The sequence below is a fragment of the Epinephelus lanceolatus genome, chromosome 6 (genome assembly GCF_041903045.1).
Source record: "Epinephelus lanceolatus isolate andai-2023 chromosome 6, ASM4190304v1, whole genome shotgun sequence".
Lineage (NCBI taxonomy): Eukaryota > Metazoa > Chordata > Actinopteri > Perciformes > Serranidae > Epinephelus > Epinephelus lanceolatus.
Window position 1 is genome coordinate 7787648 of NC_135739.1, and position 22767 is coordinate 7810414.

Sequence of the window (22767 nt, forward strand, 5' to 3'; positions counted from 1 at the left end):
TGATAAATGACATGTTACGTGAATGCAGTTATGTAAGAGTTATGTTTTTAGTCATGTTTTCAGGTACAGGCACTCTGTCATATTTGTCTGCTCCTGTGAACTTTGATTTCATAAAAATCCAACACAGACTCACTGTTAAGCAGATAAACTCACATAGTTCAGATAATATTATTACTTTGACATCGTGTAGTCATTACAAATGTGACACGGCACTTTATTCCTCTCAGCTTGTCACACTAGAAAAATTCAAACCAGGACCCACACAGACCTGATACAGAGACCGAAGATGTAGTTTCTAAAAAAAAATTGTATCTTTATATTTAAAATGTATTTAAAATATGCCTTTTGTGGGTTTTGCTACATATGTTGATATATTCTGTTACAGGGTTGCAACAGAATGAGATTTCTACGGTACGATAACCGTCTCAGAAAATATGGCAGAATTAAAGGAATGAAAACAGAAGGCTTATTTTTGGTTGAACAAAATTTTTATTACTATAACTGAAACTTAAAACCATTTTGTTAATGGAAGTTTGGAAGTTGTATTACAATAGGTTACTCTCACTAAGTCATGTATTTTAAATTCTTTGGAATACTACAGAATCATCTTGCAGAGTTCATTTGTGTTCATCTTATATTTTCATGTTAAAACACACAGCAGAGTCCTGACTGCACCTCCTCTGCCACTGTCATAAGGCAGGTGCACTGCACACACATTTTAATCTGTTAATGGGAAATGTGTGCCCCATTTAAATTTTACAACGTCCTACCTATCAGCTGCAGATTGACTGGAGATGTAACCATTTAAAAGATGTGCAGGTACTTTATATTTCTCTACAATTTTAATTTTTAAACATAAAAAATGTTTTATATTGTGATATTTACTGCTAATGACACACACCATGGCCAAGAGCAAGTAGGTTGTTATAATGTTTACCTCCCTGATGATGAATAAATGAATGAATGAACTTTATTTATATAGCACCTTTCATGCACAGAATGCAGCACAAAGTACTTTATAATTCAGCGGTGGAGACAAGAAGCAAAGAAATAAAACCATACAATTATACAACACTCATTCAAAGAGAAATGAGAAGAATTAATTAATTTATTAATCAAGTAATAAAAAATACATACTACAAATATTAAAACAGATAGTTGCTTGTTATAGGCTATGTTAAAAAGATATGTTTAAGTCATCATTTAAACCCCCCACCGAGCCAGCAAGTCTATTATGTTCGATATTTTTGGGGCGTAGCAGCTAGAAGAAGCATCCCCAAAGGTTTTGCACTGACATTAGGAACAGTTAAAAAAGCAGCTGTGGAGGATCTCAGGGTTCGTAGAGGGACATAAGGTGATAAGAGAGTCTGGGATATAGCAGGGGGCGATGCCATTAAGACCCTTAAAAAGCATGGAAGGATTTTACAGTCAATAGATACTGGGAGCCAGTGTAGGTTTTGTAAAACAGGAGGGTTTTTTATCTTTCTTTTTAGTTTTAGTTGAAACCCTGGCAGCAGCAACATGTTGAATAGTCTATAGTTTTGCAATGGCAGTTTTAGGCTGGCCCGTGTGTAGGGCATTACAGTAATCAGGACAATCTACTTCCAGTCAGCTGCCACCATATTTAGGTTACTGTAGTGAAATGAGGAGGACTCCCCATTTCAGCTTCATGAATCAGCCGTTCCTCGTCCATTGTGGAGGTTTCAAAGCCAGCAGCAGAAATACATAGACACAGCATCTGACAACAAATCAGCTCAAAATGGCAGCGCTGCGTCACTATTGGACAGTTGGAACATTTCAATAGAAAACAATGCTGTCAAACTGACACTCACCTGCGTCGCATTCAGTTAGAACTCAGTGTTACAGCAAATAAAACAAGACAAAGTAATACCTTCAGGTGAGACAGTTCACCTTATACTATAACTCATCCCATACGTCATAATTTATCACATTAGTATGTTCTGATTTCTTTATTTTTTTGCATCTTATTCTATATTATATTCATATTGTATCTCTATATTAACACAGACAGTAGGTGCTGTTATTTAATAACATCAGTGTGGTGCACTTTTAACAGAGCCTTGTTGACTCTGCTGCTAATTATCACGACTACTGTCACTTCACCTCGCAATGTTTGTGTCTCCTGAGGTTCTTGTAGTTTTCTCTGTTTTCCATGTTCCAATTTTCCCGTTTTTTAGTTATTATATACCTCTTATTATTTATTCTTTTCATGTTGCTGTCTTTGTGCTGCTGTTACAGTAGAATTTCCCCTCTGAGGATCATTAAAGGCGTATATTAGTATCATAGTTTGATGATGTTTTTTGGTAGGAATACACTATATCAGGTTTGGGCTACACAGACAGTATTTGTTAGTGGGTTAAATTCATTGTTGTTTTTTAGTCTTTTCATGGGATTTGTCATGGAAATACTCCAGGAAGATATAACTCAGAATCAGAATCACTCATTCGCTCATTCAGTGGCTCTGATGTAAAGAATAGAGAATTATAAGAGTATGAAATAGAAGTAAATATAAAGCAATTAAATAAAATAGAAATGAAAATGTGCATTATGTTACAGTGTTTAACACTAGTACTTATTAGATATTAGAAATATTAAAAATAAAATATATATTGTCACTGTCAGCTATAAATGTGAGAATTTTACCAACAGTTCATACATCAATAGATCAATAGACAAGACTGGAATAAGAGAAAACATGAGGAATATGTACAGTTATGTGCATCAACACCAGCTGTACTCTTTAAGGAGTGTTACGTCAGTGGTGTCGACGCAGTATAAACAGTAGGACGGCAGAAACTAGTGTCTTACAGATCTCATATACTCTGCATAATGTTCTGATCAAATGTTCTCCAGCAGCAGGTGCATCTGCTTGAACATGCCAATGGCGCTCTGTTCCTCGGCCTCTAAGATGCCACTAGCTAAGGAATGTGGCGTGGCTGTGATACAACACTTGACCTTTCGCCCACTTTGCTTCATTACGCAGAGATTAACTTGGTGTCACTGTTAAGAGCTCATGTTTGGATCTGATGTAATCACTGTGAGTGTACCACAATACGCAGATGTTACTAATGGTACGATGTTATGTGTGAATGTTGACGGTTTGAGAGATTGCCTTAAAAGATTCCAGGTTTGTCCTTTAAGCTTTGGAGCTGGTGTTTTAGTGTTTGTTTACTGTCCTGTGTGTGAAGCACAGATGATGGTGGGGTTTTAATTCTGTTTGTCTCTGTGATGGATAGATTTTAAACAAATGGTGGGTACACAATTTCTGTCATTTATACACGTTCATCTTGAAAACAAGCCCTGCAAAATGCAAAAACACTGGCTTACACTGAACTGTGGTACAAATAGCACACACTGTCCATGCACTAAATCTGTGTGTGTGTGTGTGTGTGTGTGTGTGTGTGTGTGTGTGTGTGTCTGTGTCTGTGTGTCTCTATCTCTCTCGCTCTCTCAATCGCACTGCAGTGTCCAATCTAACAGTATTGCATTAATCCAGCAACTGTGGTGTTAGAAGACTTGACAGCAATTTAGACTGACCCCAGTCAACCAGTCTGTGGATTATCGTCTCAAAGACGCTCCGCATTGTCTCAAACACGTCTTTGTAGAACTGTGTTACGTGAGCAGCTTACTTTATTTTCTTCTAGAAGAAACATTCACATTGTACGGGCAAAATAAATGTCACCAAAAAAATTATTTCTTTCTGCCCCTGATATTTTGTATACACTTTAACAATCTATGAGTTTCTGTTTGTAGATCAAGACTACAATTTGTATATAGTTGCGATAAAACTTGCATTTATTGCTTTAAAAGTAAATGATAAAATGTTAAGACCCAATTAACTGAACTTAATATTCAATTTCATCAGAGACTGGGGATGTAGGAGCATGTGGTGTGGCTACGTTCTGGACAAGCAAAGGAGAATTTTGTGTTCTTTGTTAGATTTTAAATAGTCAATATGACATCAAATAAAGTAATCAGTGACTTGAGTTCTGTATTATATTTGGCGGTATGGCTCTGTTCTGGGGCCCTTCTGCCTTTCCTCGGGTCTACGCAGAGAGAGCAAATGTGTCTGCCCTTCCATGTGCAAATGAGGAAAGCCTGAGGCAGAAAGAGCACACTTCCCTGCCCTTCCATGTGCCTACACTGAAAGTCTAAGGCAGGGAGAGCAGCAGCAAGACCCCCAGGAACAGAACAGAGCAGATTCAATGACAAACATAAATGACATTGATAAGTCAGACACAGCATGAAAAGGAGGAGCTGGAGTGGAGGCGGGTTGCAAAGCAGCTTGCAGTGGAAACAGCAACAGTAGGCAGGGCAGAGCAGTTTAAATAGGGCGCCCTGAATGAGAATCGCCAATTGGTTGCATAGAAAGGAATCATGTGATCTATAGGCCCGTTTCCACCGCAGGAACTTCGGGGTAATTTTACGGGGCCGGGGCCATTGGTGCATGTCTCCACTGCAGGAACCACCCCCGAAGGACAGAGTTCCGGAACTTTTACAGGGGCTAAACAAGTCCCTGCCTAGGAGTAGGTACTCAGAACGGCCCAGAGAAACTCCTGGCTGGGGCTTGGGGATTACTTGGTGCTGATTGGATATACTCAAGGCGGGATGTGACGTTTTGTCAATAACAACATGGTTATCGTAGTTTAGCTAGGCTAACCGTTAGCTATTAGCGGTGTCTGTAATAACTCAATAAACGGTCCGTGAAAAAAATATTTTTTCCAGCGGATATCTTAGTTACAACATGATTGAGCTAGCAAAGCAGTTTTGTGTTGCTATGTGTAGTATTTATTCAGTTTTGGGAAATCACGATGTCTAGAAAGCATCAGCTGACAAGGACAGCTAACAGCAGCAGCAAAGCTAACATCAGGACGTCATCTCTTAAAAGCCTCCCGTTGTCGGATACAACATGAAACTATTCCAGTTAGTTCAAGCATGTTGTAACTAAGACATCCGCTGGAAAAAAAAAATTTTTCACGGACTGTGACGGGAGTTATTACAGACACCGCTAACAGCTAACGGCGTCCCTACGCCCCTACGTCACCCCGGTCAAAATGGTCGCGCAACGATTACGTCACATACAGAGCCTCGTAACTTTACAGGAACCTTCCTCCTACTCCGCTCTCTCAGTGGAGACATGGCGGTTGAGAGGGCCGAACGAGAGGACGTTCCTGTAGTAGTTCCTGCCCCCCAGATAGTACCAGGAACTTCTTCAGTGGAAACGGGCCTAGTCAGTTGACTCCATCAGTTGACTGGGCTGTTTGAGATCAGCTGATGTAGCTGGGATGTGAGCTGTCTACACGTAATCTGTTTAATACTTTTGTATTTTAACATTGTTGAATATGGTGATTTAAAAATGTGTATCATCTGAAATGTGGTAGACTATGTAATGGCTGTTGTCATTTGTTTTGATGACATGTGATTGGCTGTAGCTCCTGACAATGTTTTGGTTTAAAGGTATTGATTTGTTGAGGGCGTCACGATTATTTCTTTGCTCCATTTAATGCTGTGGCATGATTATCTAACCACCGGCAGCTGTGTGACTGTGATTTTCTCGACCTCGACCTTTCCTCTCGTAGCATGATCACCTCACCATCATCAGCTGTGTGACAGAGGTGTGGTCCATATAACAGATCAGTGAACCAGTGTCTCAATATGCTTGTTGATCTTGAAGAAGGCGCAGAGGCCGAAACGTCATCAAGATAAAATAAATGCATATGGAGCCAGAGTGTGAGACACTTGGTTTCTACAGTCCAGTCTATTGCCAGTGATCAGCACCTCATTATAAATCTTGGTGTGCGTTACTTTTAGATTTTAGAGATTCATTAGGATTAGGATGTAACTGCAGCTGTGTAAAGTAAAAGCAACACCTGTGGATTATTTGACGAATGGGAGCACAAACAGAAAAGTAGAGTAATAAGTGAATGATAGAGGATTCTGGAGATGCTTCACTGCTTTACTGCTGAGAAGAATTTAAAATAAGTCAATTGACAACTGTCTATTTTTAATTAAAGCATCTTATAAAGAGTGTTTTTGATTCCAGCTACATCCCTGTGGTGCAGTAAGCTAATAAGCTGAGGTGTTGTGATGTATCAAAATCAGCAGTAAGGCCTAGTGTTGGCATGATACTGGAATTTCTAACTTTTTGATATAATTCTTGATAATGTGATCCTTCTTTTTCTACGTGTAAATCTTTGGTCTCTGAGGTTGTGACTCTGGAAAAAAAAAGACATTGTGTTGATGGACAGACTCGTCTTTTTCTGCAGGAGTGGAAGGAACCACTGGAATCACTTGCACTTAAACGTAATATGGACTTACATGGGTAAAACTTGGATAAATGTCTGTATTGGATGTGAATCGGATCAATGCACACAATATTACTTGTCCTCACATTATTGTGCCTCTTTTTTATTGACTTTTTTTTCTAGACCAGTCTTGTAATGTAATGTTACAGTTTGTAAACTTGGAAAAATTGAATTAAAAATAAAGTCAATTTGTATTAAAAGATTAATATGACAAGGCTATAATATAGGGATGGGTTAAAAATCGATACAGCGTAGTATCGCAATATTTATGTATGGCAATATCGTATCGTCACACAGTAATGATTTAAGTATTGATTTTTATATAAATTATTAATATTACAATTACAAATTAAACTGTAGGTAGCCTACTAGAACTAGATACATTTTACTGCTGCAAAAAAATGGCTGAAGTGAGATGAACAGACAGAAAACTTTATCTAATTTGATAAAACAGATGTTGACAAAGTTTTCCTTTGGGGACATAATTTGCAGGTGAAAAAAGATAAAATATCCCAATATATTTTATCACAATGCTCAGCATATCACAACATATTTAAATTCACAATAATATTGTATCATGACTTCAGTATCGTGATAATATTGTATCTTGGATCCACACCTACCTTAATATAACATGACTAAGAGTAGCTTAGTACACACTGACAATAAGAGAGCGCCAGAAAGTGCAGCTGGTAACAGTGTGTCAATACTTTGGAAAATGAGTATTGAAGCCATTTCAAATATTCAGAATCAATCTGTATTGATAAATCAATATTTTTAACACTAGTAAGACCACAGTAGAACTCACCACTATCTGCTACTAGAGCATCTTTGTAACTGCAAGAACACCTATTCTGTGTTTAAAATGGCGATGACAGTGAAATTTCTCATGTTGAGTGAAATAACTGAAGAGTAAAAACAGTTACAGGTGTAAAAACAAAACGCATGACACAGTGGCACTGATGAGACGAAAGAGAATATTAGGATTTACAGTAAAAACGGTGTGCTCAAAGTAGTTCAACTCAAGCTTCGAAAATAAATATGACACAATCACACTTAACATGAATTACACGCAGTAAATCCTGTTTTGAAGATATGTGGAAAAACATGTTCACTGACGTTTGGTTAAGACTGTGTCTGTTTTTTCCCCTGCATTATTTAACAATCCCAGAATGTAGAGTAGCTCTATTATATTCATAATCAATAATGATCTATACAAATGTAAATATTCTTAACCCATGAGAGCTAAGCTGTCACAAATAAAATAGTAGTGTTCACTGTCTGTTTGAGGAATGCTGTTGATCGTTCTTTAGAATAAATATTTTCCAAATTAACTGGACAGACGGCAGGTCAGAGATGCCAAACAAAGATTTGGGTGTGTCCTTTTAAAAGCATTCAAATATAATTTTATACTGAAAGGTTTGTGGATGGTAGCATCATAGCTTTAGTCAACAGTAACTAGCTTTGCAAATTTACAAAAACACGTCAGCAAATTGCAGTGTTGAGTCCTCCAACAGTGATCCACCATCATTTCTAACAAAAAGTACAAGTGTAAATGTTCTGCATTCAAGCAGAAACAACGGATATCACTGTGATAATTTTCTTTTCTGGCTGTGAAAAGTTTGTTGTTTCAGCTTTTGTGAAGAAAAGAGGCCTTAATTTCCCTGATGTCAGTTATTATATTATCAAACAATGACCAGTGACTGTCCACCCCTGTGCTGTTTTCAAGAACAGTCATATTCCCCCAAAGTCTGGTTAAACAGACTCTGTCTCAAGTCTCAAACCTTTAATATGTGCAAGCAGGTGTTAGTTGAGTATCAAACATCCATTCTTTCTTAAGAATAATGTTTTCAGCAAATGTACCTGAAAGCATCATCTTGTTTTACATCTTGTGATGTTGGGCTTCCTAAATAAAATTGAAACTGAAAGACTTATCTGCTTGCTACAGTAATTTATCACAAATGAACTGCATGCTGGAAATACTGTGTGCTGTTCCTAACATTCAGTCATGAACATTTAGGGACAGCCCCTGATTTCAAATGGCCTTTGCATCTGGTAATATACAGTAATTATAATACAAAGCAGTCTGCCATCATGTGTGACCTTTAGTTGACAGGCGGGTCTGTAGTGTTGAGGACAGGAAGAGCAGATCGATCATTACAAGTCATCTTGGGGACAAATTTAAGGTACACTTGACCAAAATTGTAAAGCTGTGGCTGTCAGTAGCAACATAAGTTAAATATATATATTGTACATACAGCATCTATATTTAAATTAAAATGAAATATAGAAATATCAAATGGATCAAAGTGTCTCGTCCTCTTTCATTAGTGGCACTCTGTACAAAGTGCCGTGTGCCGTCTTGGTAATTTCCTCCCTCTCCCCCCGGCTACTCCACAACACCTCTCAATGAATAGTTAAAGCTGCCTTTGGAAATGATGATATATGTCTTACATGTTTTCTGTCCTGTAAGTGCAAAGAGACATATGGGCGAACAGAAATGTGAGAATCCAGTCTCATAACAGAGGTTCATCTGCACATCTTCATCCTGGGACACACTTTAATAAGCACCAAGACAGGATCTGATTAAATATGAGACTTATTGAGCCAACAGACAGTCTGAAAATGAGACAATTACCTGTCTTATTTTGCTTTCCATTTGCACTGCAGGTCATTTACAGGTGCACACACTCCTGCTCTGCTCATTTGTGAGATGCAAGTTATTATTTCAGCTGAGAGAGCTGCAGAAACACAACGACATTAACCTTTTACTGTGACTCCAATATAATAAAGGCCAGAACAACCACAGGAAGGCAGACAAGTCCTACAAATATACCAACAGGCTACAGAGGACCCTGTATGTATTATATATATTTAAGTTAGACCTATAAAATCAAATCAGTGTAAAATTACAACTGGTAAATGCACAGAATGAAACATCATGATTAGTGCAGCCTAATGTCCGTTCAATTTGTATATTTTAAAACACAACTAGGATGAAAGCTTGTACACAGTGTACGGTCAGTGTGCTGGTTGTATTGTCTATAATGTGAATTCCTCGACAGCCAATGTGCTTCTGCAATCCTTTGTAGTGTTCTCAGTCATATTTGGTCCTAAATTCACCAAAACTGCCCATCAAAGGCAAACCTGAAGTAAACTGAGAGCTGTTCTTGTTCTATTTTTAATACATGTCATATGCACAGTCTCATAACACTCGAGTTTTTCCCCCCAGTCAGTCAGAATCACTGTAAGTGCCTCTGTCATTGAATTATACAAGTTTCAACACACTGAAATAAAAGTGTTTGATCTTCGCCTGAGTATTTTCTTTAAAACAGATGCTGCAGATGACCAGTACTGGGAGGTATGAGCTGGAAAACACAAGAGGATCACAGCATAAAGCCTCACCTAGTCCAAATTTAAAGTAGATAACAATATCACAGAAAATAAACATGTCTGTCTAAGGTTTTGTCCTGGTGCTATCAACAAAAAAGACTTTTTTCCCCTCATTGCTACAACAAAGCAGCCATTTGTTTATCATGTCCGTACATTTCTAACAGTCTGTAATGACAACAAGGGGTTAAAAACTGCTCTAGAGATGAGTAGTGTCATTTACTACAAGACCCATGAGTCATCAGGCCAATCCCTGGCTACTGATTGGCTGTAAGGCCATAGGAACTAGGATAGGCTCTCTCGCTGCCTATTGAAGCCTAGACTAACAGTATGACAGCTATAATTGGCTCAAGTGAGGTGTCAATGAAAAGGTCAGGAGTTCACCACCATTTTGATAGTGAAGTGTCTGCATGGCAACATACAAATGTCAGAGGTTATGGGCAATATGTGGACTGATATGAACATTTAAAATGATGCAAAGGCAGTTCATGGATATTTCTGGATGTAATTATGTGTATGGACTGATTATTTCACTGGATTTAGATCGTCTGGACCTTTGGGAGGGTGTGAAGACATGAGCAGTGTTTTTGTTTGCATAATATTGATTTGTGGGTTTAAAAACTTCCTAGGTGAGTTATAACTGTTTATTGAGCCTGCTGTGGTGGCTGTATCTTGAAATGGTCCACACTGATTGAACCGCGAAGAGCGTAGCTTTCAAACGATAGTTTATATGAACAAATATAGCGGTTGTTTACATATCATAAATCATCGAATAAAACATCAGGAGGACCTGCGGACAGGATTTTAACCTACATTTGGGTCAGATGTATTTGAGGACTGCTTTAATTTAATTAATTCCAAACAATTAAAGTGTTGTCCTGTTTCAGTCGCCAAAGCACAGCAGACAGGCAATTGTTTGCATTACTTTTTTTAAGAGTCCAGACTATTATTTGCACCGTGACAAATATAAACATGGCAGCAGCTAGGAAGCAAGAAACAGGAACTTTACCTGAGTCTTGAGGAGCTGCAGCATTTGATAACAGACAAACTGAAACCTACACTCAACATTTACTCTGCACAAAACACCCGTCAGCTCTGAGCACATCCATCGTCACTCTCTCTCGACCACACTTACTATACACACACTACCTTAGTCTTGTAATTTATCAAGCTGTGTCAACACAAGACAAATATAGGATTGAAATGCCAAATTTGAAACACATATAGAGGAAAATATAAATTCATACAGACAAAAACAACAGTGACACCAACAAATGTAATACTGTAGAGCTCACTGGGTCGAGCTTTGTGGGTAGAGTAACAAACATGTTGTGCTGCAGCAATGCTAGCGAGCCAGTTCAGGCAGTCAGCTCAAGCTGCACTGATTCATACACACACGTCATGCACCACTCTCCATATGTCATGTGCAAGCACACTCTCTCAATATGGCGGTCTATTTAAGCTGCAAAATCTTCCCAGCTCTCTCTCCGGCTTGTCAGTGCCAATGCTGCCCTGCTGCTCGTTCTATCAGCCCCACCTCCACCCAGCATCCACCTGCAGGCTCCAGCTCAGGGGGGAAATATTTAATCATCACTCCCCAATATCTCACGTAGCATATCTGCAGGGAGTGATGAGGCCGGAGTCTAGACGCTGAACTCTATCTATGTTCTGCTGTTGAAATAAACATTTAAAAACGTGAGCTTCGGCCCCAAATTTGCTGCAGTCCAGCCAATAAGAGAGAAGATTCAGTTTGTAATAGCTGACCAATCTCTGTCTCATTCTCCTCTTACTGTGTGCTGTTGTTTCGTCTCTTCTCCCACTGCCATTTTCCCTGGACCTCAGCTGTACTGTCAGAGGGTTTGATATAACACCTACTTGCTTTTTTGCCAAGATTCAGATGAGAAGGTCGATATCACTCTCATAGTTGTCTGTTAAATGTCACAGTTTTCATGCTGGGCTACGGTAACATCTTTTGGCTGGAGCTTCATATTTAACAGACATGAGATTTTTGCAAGAAAGCAAATACACGTGGAGGCAGAGAGAGGAGACTGTACGGACAGTCACAGTGGAGAAGTTAGTAAAGATTAATTAGAGCTTCAAACCGTGCCAAAGATACGACTGTACGCCGTCACACAGTTTGGAGCTGCAGTGAAGGAGTATGAGGCAGAGGACGAGGCTGAGAGTAAAGTTGAGTCCATGAGAGGTGATTAACACAACGTCAAAGGACAGGTCTACTGTAGCTCTGAAAGCCTTGAGCTCGTGGGCGAGTGCTGTCCATTAGGTCAAAGGATTAGCTAGGGTTAATGGAGCCGGAGGAAACAGGATACACTGCTCCACGGTAACTTTTTCAGCTCGCATGGGCTCTATGTTTTACTGTGACACAAATCATCATTCAGTTCTATTCACTTGTATTCACTTCCAATTCTTCAGTTAGCATCCTGGATACTGTACAGCTCACTTTGTCACCTCTATTGTAATGCTCTGTTACACCTTATCTCCGCCCATGTATGTATATTAATGCTTTTTCCCAGCATATTTTACATATTTTTTGATATTTACATTTATTTGATAATCTAGTTTTTAGGCTTATAGCCTTTGGTGGTTTTGTGATTAACAGTATTCAGGTTTACATTTAAATGTAGCACAGTTTTTCATCAAAATTCCAGAAAACTGGCAGAAGAAAACTAAATTTATGTTTGTTTCCATGATGTTTGATGATGATCATGATTTATCCATGAACATCCACTTCCACTGCACTTTACCAGCTTTTATTGATACAACGTTTACACCTCAGCCAAGTGTAAAACCTCTTCTGCAGTATTTAGATTCTTTTATGGTATTTATGTTCATGCACAAATTGAAAATGCCTCTGTTACTATTATTATGATGACACTATGCATGTCACGATTAGCTCGGCCTAAATGACTGATTCATGATACTGTCCTAATAATCAGCCAAATATGCTCAGAATCTTTAGAGTCGGGCAGACGGTACGCATCAAACTGGAGGTCATTTTAGTAGACAAGAGCACAACAGCAAATGAGGTGAGGCCTGCAGAGAACACTGGCGATGGTGATTGTAACAAGCACTGCCATCTACAGGAAAAATAATTTTACTTTTTGTCGTCCTCTGCACTGAAATTCACAGCCGGATATATATATATTACACGTCCAAATATATTCACAAACAATATGACATCACCATTGCAACATATCGTCATGTATGTCACATTGCATCACGTGGCTTGTTGGTTTGTTTTTCCCGTGCTGTCGAGACACTGGGTGTGGTTACATGATGGCTTCTCATTCAGAATGAAATAAATCTGAATGAAATCATTCTGAATTAAAGTCTTTCCAGGTAGTTTACATGGGAAATATTCATTCCGAATGAGCGTTTACATGGGAGATCAGTTTAATCGCCTTTATTCAGGTCTGTGCAAGGTTTGGGGCAGGGAAGGTTTCTGATTGGACAGGGGGCGGGGCGGATGTTACGTGTTTACGTTTACCGGAAGAAAACACTGTAGTCCTCGCTCCGGATAACAAGATGCTTGACGTCGCCGTTCTTAGTGCCTTTTTTGGGCTTGTTTTGCTTATATTCTTGAAGCAGCAGTACGACAACAACCTTGTTCTGCTAATGCTTCGTCTGTTGAGGAGGAGAAGGGAGACAGAAGACCGTGCTTTAGCGTATGGAAACCGGTGAGTGCAACAAGTCCGACTGCTCTATCTCAGCCCGTTGCTATGCGCGCTATATACTTTATCGCGCCAGAAGGGCAAGGAAACGAGCATGCGCAGAAAGACCGGAATGAACTTACATGCACGCAAAATTCTTTCATTCCGAATGACAAACGGAATAAACCACCGCCTTTAATCAGATTTAATTTTCAATTGAAATGACCACTTTCAATCAGAATGGCCTTTCATTCCGAATGAAAGTGGAATTAAACTGTCCATGTAAACGTACTGAGTGTCATCCATCTGCTGTCTCCCGTGATTCCATGTGAATGCAGCATTAAAACATCCTGGAATCACTGAACCAAACATTTTGTGAACAAATGTTTTGATAGCATCAAAGAGAGGACACACATCTTTTTTAGTAAACATCCCTTTTATAGAAAAACCTTTCTTTAAAGGACAGGTTTTCATCTATTTAAAATGGCGTCATATCTTTTGAAATGAAACGTGCCAATACTAATTAAGATCTTTGGCGTTTTTTTTAAAGTTGGTGTTTGTGCAGCAGAGTCTCTTTTATTCTTGGTCGCCCAGACATCTCTTTGGGTGCTGCTGGACATGATATTCATGATTATACATCTATTATATATTGTCACATCCCTATATTATACTGCTATATACAATACTGCACTATTGCCTTTGTAGGGATAAATAAAGTGAATTGAAGTGAAATCAATTTAAAGTAAGCGTGTACGATTTAGTGGCATGTTGGGGTGACGACTTCAGATTGCAACCAGCTGAAACTCCTCACATACACCAAGCGTGAACTCCCACTTAGGATTCCTTCAGTGTTCATTGTTCAGGAGGTTTTTACCGGGAGCCGAAATATCTGAAGAGGTTTCTTCCTCTCCAAAACAAACAGATCAAGTGATTAAAACACTGAATAAAGTAGTTTCACATCAAAAAATTGTGTTTTCCAAGGTTGTTCGGCTCATCGCAGAGGGGCTGCTCACTACAGTGGCCGACTCAAAAACGTAAATGGCCCTATCTAGAGTTTGTATTGTCTATTCTGGGCTACTGTAGAAACATGGCAGTGCAACATGCTGTCTCTGTAGATGAGGACCTGCTCCCTGTGTAGATATAAACAGCTCATTTTAAGGTAACAAAAACACAATGATTCTTATTTCCAGGTCATTACACACTAAAGAAAACACACTCATTGTATTATACTCCAATATATCTCCCTGAATCCTGCACACTGGACCTTTAAGTGTCTCAGTCACCTGTAATCTCAGTTACACTGAATCTGCAGGGCGGCAGGTAAAGGCCGCTGTATTTAAACTTTGCATAATTAATTCAAGAAGGTTTTGACTTTCCGGGCTCGCTGAGAAGCTAATCGACATCAGATCACTTGCCATCAAGTGCACAAGCCAAGGCAGTCTCAGTGAGTCGCTCTGATTATCCCCATCCCCGGGCTCAGCTGGAGGTTGAGGTAGCCAAAGCGGGCGTGGGCGTGGCTAAATGACACCGAGCACGAAGCATACTGCGGCTCTGTCCCTGAGCCTGGAGAGTGTCGAGGCTCGAGATTACCCTCAATACGTCAGCGGCAGGGAAGACCTCAAATGCTAATCTTAAGCTTACATGACAGGAGATCCCCAGATATATTTGCAGCACTGGAGCTGTGTGAGGCGACCTAACTAGCTTAGAAGTCATGGGGAAACCTGGACACAAGGTGTGGGATTGAGTTTTTAAAGGTTACCTTGGTGGTAAATATAGCTTTGTGTGTGTGTGTGTGTGTGTGCCTATGGCTGCTTCCACTCTGTGTGTTTCAAATATTTCCCATTAAACGTAGGCGAGGCAGTGAAGGATGCAGGAGAGCAGCTCTGACATGTTGATTAATGGCTTAATCAGGAGCAGTGTGTCAGTGTCTACATGGCTATATCCTGCGCCGCCGCAACAATAGCTTCACACCTGAGGGACACGGGCTGTCAAACACACCCCGGTACATCCATCCCTGTATCCCCTGCATGGGTACAGACACTGAAACGGATGTCATGTCAAAACTGCAAGTACACGCCACTTTTCTCACCGGTGACCTCGTGTATTTTAGGAAAGGTTTGGTAACACTTTTACTGTGTCACTGGTGCCCAGGTTGCAGACATGAAACATTTACACCTTTACCTGCATTATTTAACGCTGCTACTCACTGTGTGCGTTTGCTTAAAGGCGTGTTTACTCACAGCTTCCAAACTTAAGGGGACAAGCATGGGCGTCCATGGGGAAGTCCTCCAGCTGCATGGGGCATTCTGCTGATATAGTCAGTCTGAAAGGAGAAGTCAAAGTCAGGGAGTAAATTGGCTGTAAGATGAGACATCATCATCATCATCATCATCATCATCACCATTATCACAAATGAACACTTATTATGAATAATTGTTTCATCTGAGTTGTGCTTAATTTTGTGTACAGGCATTAACCAGTGAAAACAGTCTGTCTTCATTAGTGTGTCTCACACAGTTAACAGCACAGTAGCAATAAGCAGCTGAGCCAGCAGAGGGACCCCTGATCATATCTACCCAGTTAGAATGATGCAGCTGTGTGTGCAACAATGAGCTCGAGAATTATTAAAGAAACCAGGTGAGGATTATTTCATGGAGTGCGGCGCCACCTGTCTGTGGAGACGCAATAAAGCATGACTGCAGCTTTATTGGAAACAAAACAAATGAGCTCATCTGGTGAATATAATGTAGGAACACTGCCGGTCGGCACAGGGGACAGTGAGAGCACAGCCTTATGTAATGCTGCCCTCTGCTGGACACTCTTATAAAAGCCGAGCTGCTGTGTCTGTCCACAGTGCTACCACTTGATGGCACCGATTTAAAGACATTTTAAAAGTTTACCCAACTGTTACAGTTTGATACACTCAATATCAAACCCTAATACTAGAAGCTACTGTCTACCTCTACTGTGCTACAATTCAAAAGGAAATATTACACGCTTTCCTCCCCAACATTTATTTTACAGCTGTAGTTAAATGTGATTTTCATTGATCATACATGTCATAGACATAGTTATATCATAAAATATGATGTATTGCTGTAACTGAAAAATCCCTCAACAAAGCCCTCTGTTAAAGAATGGTGCACAGAAGTGGCAAAAGTTGCATCATATGAACAAATCACTTTCAGTTCTGAGAAATATGTGGAGAAGTGGAGCTACTTGGAGTACATCACTGGTGTGGACGTATCTAGAAGTGAATCAGACACCATGTGCACGGTGCACACTTTTTGTGTGTCTGAGAGCATCAGCTGATTGTAAATCAGAGTAGATTATGGTGCGTATTTATGGAGGAATATAGATTTGATTTTTTTTTAAGAATTACTATTAAATTATTGTTTTACCTATACATATATATATATATATATATATATATATATATATATATATATATATATATATATATATATATATATATATATATTTACATAATTTTGATTTGCTAACACTGAGTGACACTGTTTATGTTAGAAAAGGTCATAAATTTTTATTATTTTTTTATTATTTATTATTAATTTAATTATTATAGCCATTACAAACTCAAACTGTGAAACCAAATATTTTTCACGTTTTTCCTTTTTTAAAATTATTTCTAATTTGTTTTAATTCATTAATTTATTTATTTATTTATTAGACATTTGCTGTTACTGTATAAGACATGCACTATAAGCACCCATATATATATATATATATATATATATATATATATACATATATACATACAGTGCAATTACAAGACTGGAGTAAGTTCAATGTAGCTAAAAACTGAAACAAATAAAAGAGACAATAAGGATAAGCATATTGATGAAAGTGTAAAGCAAACAAACAAAGACACGCACGCGCACACACACACACACACACACACACACACACACACACACACAAAAAGTCTAATCAAACGCCAGTTTATAAAAATTAGTTTTGCGAGTTTTCTTCCACCACTGTGGAGCCCTTACAGTAAATGCCCTGCTGCCCTCTGTCTGTAGCTACGACCCTGAGACAACATCATACAGCATCAGTGCAGAGTTGGACCAAACTTCTATACGATGCTGTCGCAGAGTGTGAAGTAAGATCATTTTGAACAGTGTGAACTAAAGGGGGAGCGACCACCCAGTAGTGAATGTAAAACAGCTCAAATAGCTTCACATTGAGCCACTATGACATTAAAATGCATCAATGATAATAATTAAATTATATAATATTATATTCCACTATAACAGGACACCACTTTGAGTAGTTGTGCATAATACGTACTTTCACTTTTGATACTTAACATTTTTTCTTATAATCTGTATGCACTTTTGCTTAAGTTTGATTTTGCATAATTTTCACTTTTTATAGTATGATATTTTATATATTGATAATGTGACTACTTTTACTTCAGTATGATTTGAGCACATCCACCACCAAACATAATAACTAATACTATATCATACTAATACGATGCATACATAAGATTTGAGTTGACCACAGAGGATATTAGGATATTAAAGGTCACATGCTGCCTCAGCTGCTGCCCCACATCAACATACAAAGCACACAGCAGCCTCTGTGATGTCAACAGTGAGCAAAGGAATAAAATAAAACCGATGAGTCTGGAATTTATTGCCTCATAGTGAGTGTAGTTATTACAGAGCATAATATCATACTGTATAATAATCGGTCTTGGCTCACTGGCCTGTTCAGTGGGTCTATATGTTACTGCATACATCACTCTGTAGTGGAATATTACGCCAAGCTTAACAGGAAGTGAGATTCAACATAGAAATAAAATGAGACTGTCATTCTCTAGATATGGATTATACTCTGTGTGTGTGTGTGTGTGTGTGTGTGTGTGTGTATCGCAAACAAAGTGTTGCTCTTTTATTTATCTTAATTCCCCATTAAAGAGCATGTTGCATGTTTCAATCAGAAAGTTTAAGTTCATTAATAATTGATGAATTCACATGCTGATTGACAAAAAATTTTAATCATCGAAAACTTTTTTTTTTTAATTCCTCAAGCGAAAATGCCAAAAGTTTTCTGATTCCAGCTTCTTAGCAGAGTCATTATGTTTCTGTATTTTTCATTAGTTTTTATTTTCATTTTATTTTTTAAAAAATGGTTCAGTTCAGTTTAGTTTAGTTAGTTTCCAGAGTGGGTTAGCTTTTGTCAAGGGCAAAGTTTAACAAGTTCAGAACAGGCACTACAATGCAAACACAGCATTTTGTATAAGAAACCCAGTTGCATTAAACATGTGCACCACTGCTTCCTCCTGCTTGTTGTGTTTACAAATGTGACCAAATTGTCAGATTAACACTCAGACATTTCCTGATTTATTTTTTTAACCCTTTCACATATACTGGTCACTGCGGTGGACAGCTATTTAAAAGCCATTTTCTTGTATATGCTGGGTTTTGATGCTGTAGTTGCATTTAAGTCACTACAGTGGACCCTGGTGCGTCATGCCATACACTGCCACCCACTGGCCAGGTGTTGTCACTGCAACACAAATCTCTCAAAACCAAGATGGCCGACAAAACACAAGAAATGTTGTGCAGCTCAAGAATATCTTGCCAATCCTTCTATATCAGCAGACTCTGGCAGGTGAATAAAATCTGGTAACATTAAGTAACATCTAAGGAGTAATATAGTTGTTAAAATTTCAATTTTATGTGGTAATTACAATTAATCCTCTGTCCGCTAAACTGGACAACATGCATTGCTGGCTATATTGTTGTTGTTCTTGACAAAACTTCATCTGCAGTGACTTTTTTATTTATATTATCAGAGGGAAATGTGCAGTTTTAGTAAGAGAAACAATATTTTGACAATATTTTTGCTATTTTTGCAGAAAATGTTCATTGAAAAAATGATATAATCCAATAGGAGGAGAAGTGTAGGGGGCTGAGGAGTGAAGAGGAAGGAGTTGAATGAGGGAGGGGAGCAGAGGGGAGGTGTAGAAAGAGAGAGGAGAGGCTGAGGTGTCAAGTTCAACGTTTCTGCATGGCACTGAACATATCAGAATATGTTCAACTATGTGACACTAGTTTAACAGCATTAAATCATGTTCTTATAGTTTCACTTGATATATATCTTTAAATTGGTTTATATTCTTCAGTTGAAAAAAATTAACATCTCAAGTTTTTTCATGGTTATAGAGGAATAAAAACACAAATGAAAAAAATCTTGACTGAGGTCGTAATATATATCACACATGACAGGGTTTAGTTTTGGAAGTACCCAATATAATTTCATTTCAGACTTTATATTTAATTCAGTTAACTAAAATGTTTTTTCCACACCTAGTTTTAGTTTTTAAGTTTAGTTTTAGTTATCTTTAATAACTAGTGATGCACAATATTGGATTTTTTGACAATATCCAATACCCACTTTTTTCCCCAACTAATTTTAGTGATCATCAAGTCCCTGCTGTAGTGGAATTAACGATTCTGATAGTTCATTTTAAAGCCAATATGGGCTGATACGGAATCATCGTGCATCCCTAATAATTGCCGTGCTCCTGAGTTGTGAGGATTTGCTGCTTTTGCTAGATGTCCTTGGGATTTGAATGGTTGGCTTAATAAAACAAGCAATTTGAATTTTTTGGGGAAATTATACAAAAAAATAATCAGCTGATAAATTAATAATGAATAAGAGCAAATTATCAATGACTGCAGTCTAAGAAAGTGTCTTTAGTGTTACAGTAGTTTTGTTTTAAATATGAATATGAGTGTTTATTACAGATGAATCACAAACATAAAGTGTGTTATTATCAAAATGCAGAACCACAAGATGATATCCAGGTGAGTGTAGCTTTGCAGAGCTCTGATATGTCATAATGACCAATAAGAACAGTGCAGACTAAAAGATGAATCACAAACTGAAACAAGAAAGCTTAACTGCTGCGATGACTGTCATTTCACACAGGTACATTTCATATTTTAGATTAATAAGAAATGATTGTGATCAATAGTAAATATGTTCTGTACTGTGAGGCGGCACCATCTGGATCCAAACTTTCTTTTCCCTGTAAGAGGTATTTAAATGGTGCAGCAGTGAGACCACTGCACACACTACTTGTTCTGTGAACAAGCAGTGTAGGAGAGTAATGCATGCATAAAATGTTTCTCTAATAACCTTGTTCCCAGAACACAAACACATTAATGGCCCAACGTGATCCCATTTCTAATGGTCTGCAGTGTTTGAAAATGTGCCGCAGATTCACAGCAATTTTAAAAAGTTCAGCGGATCAATAGTCATTTCTGACATGCACCCACGTCCATTTCCTACAACTTCCTGTGTTAATATTTGATCCGGAGGATTTATGTCCTGATAAGACGATGACATATGAGACGTTTCTATCTCGGATATAATATCTCTCTCTGCAGTGTGGACTGCGATGTGTTGCTCTTAAAAATCGTCCATAAATCAGATCATAAATGGATTAGTATGATATGACTGGAACAAAAATTACATGTCAACCCTTAAGTGATTTTAGAGCAGTGGTAGAGGAAGTATTCAGCTCCTTAAGTAAATGCACTCATGCCACAGTGTAAAAATACTCTGTAACAAGTAAAAGTACTTAAAGTATTTAAAGTACTTAATGTAGAACAACGTCCCCTGTGACTGTTGAACTATTACATATTATCTTATTAGGTTATTATGACTCATGCATTAATGTAAAATCAGTATTTAACTGTTGCAGCTGGTTGAGGTGGAGCTCATTTTTATCATTTTCATTATATTTTCACCATTAAATCCACTGATTGGTTTGTAAAATTGTAAAAATTGAGAAAAATGGTGTCGAAATTGATTCCTACACTGTTGTTGGTATGTATGTGATGTTCTGTTTAAACAAACACCTTTTGTATCTGCTGTAATTGTCTTTTGAAATACTCTGTAGCATCTGTTTTGAGCTGAAAGTGCAAAAAATAAATAGTAAAACAGTAATAAAAGATAAAACAAATAATAATAAATTGAAATTAATAATATAATTATTTATTACTAATTACCCACAGCCCAAAAATAATTTTAAAAATAATTAAATTACTAAAATGGTTTAAAAGAAACCCTCACATTTCAGATGCTGAAACCATGAAATGTTTGGCTTTTTTGCGTGAAAACCAACTAAAATATTATTACAATAGTTGCCTTTAATAATTAATTTTCTATCAGTTGTCAGTTTGTCTATTAACTGACGACTCGTTTCAGCTCTATTTGAACATCTTCATATGTTCTGGGTGCAAAACATGTAAAGGGACACTTCACACCCATTGGAGATATCGGCCGAAGAGATATCTGCCTTCTGAAAAACTCAACAGCGATGTCTCTGTCCAGAAATCATGTCCTGGTTACTCAAGATAATCCACAGAGCTTGTTGTGAGCAGTTTCATGTAGGAACTATTTTCTTCCTACCGAACTACACCTGCCAACTGTATCATCGCACAGACCGATGGAAAAGAGCTTGAGCTTGTGACAGATGTAAACATTAATGGCGTCCTCCTCGGCTGAGCTGTAACATTAGCTAGCTCAGTTGTGCTAGGTGAGCTAGCAGTAGATGCACTCTTCCTTCTGCGCGGTGAGGGTGTGATTTGGCAGAAAGAAAATAGTTCCTACATGAAACTGCTCACAGCAAGGTCTGTGCATTATCTTGAGTAACTGGGTCATAATTTCTGGAAAGAGACATTGATGTTGAGTTTTTCAAACGTGTTTTGAGCACCACAAGCTGAGCGCCATCTTGTTAAGGCAGACATCTCTATAGGCGATATCTCCAACACTCAGCAACTCACACCAAAAAAAATCTAGCCTGACAAATAGCATGACAGGTGAGAGGAAAAATCAGTTTTGTTTTGTTTTTCATTTTATGGGTTTCACTGTTCCTTCAATCTGAAAAGTAACTTGTAACTAAAGCCGTCAGGTAAATGTTGTGAAGTAAAAGTACAATGTTTCCCCTTGAACTACAGCAGAGTATTAGTAGGACGTGGCTTGAGAAGTGCCATAAAGTTATTTAGTTACATTCCACCACTAATTTTAAGTATCAGAAACTGCAAACAATATGTTCCTTACACCTCCACAGCAGCTCATACACAGCATTTAAATGCAGTGTTAGAGCAGTAAAAGGCTGTCTCCCTGTTAAAGTGAGGGTTTCTGTGACGTGGTGACACAGTTATTGATGGAGGAGTGAAACACAGGGCTCTCTGTGTCAGAGTACTGGGTCAATGCAAACATTTCAACTTGCTCTGACCTCCAGTATACAGACTGAGGACAACATGATGACGCATCAGTGCACCAGCGAGACATGTAGTATGAGTGTGTGGGCTGCATGAGTGCAGCAGGGGTCTTAA

General features: G+C 38.3%; 2 protein-coding genes across 6 annotated transcripts in view; one reads left to right on the forward strand and one right to left on the reverse strand.

The window, feature by feature from the left end:
• gabra5 (gamma-aminobutyric acid type A receptor subunit alpha5) overlaps window positions 1-22767 on the reverse strand; it is a 57909-nt gene that overhangs the window by 20186 nt on the left and 14956 nt on the right. For all 4 annotated transcript variants that reach the window (XM_078168561.1, XM_078168562.1, XM_033621443.2 and 1 more), the window contains one exon: window positions 15625-15707. In XM_078168561.1, the coding sequence (XP_078024687.1) occupies window positions 15625-15707 (83 nt within the window). The remainder of the gene's footprint in view (window positions 1-15624; window positions 15708-22767) is intronic.
• gabrb3 (gamma-aminobutyric acid type A receptor subunit beta3) overlaps window positions 1-22767 on the forward strand; it is a 100173-nt gene that overhangs the window by 4409 nt on the left and 72997 nt on the right. The window lies entirely within an intron of this gene.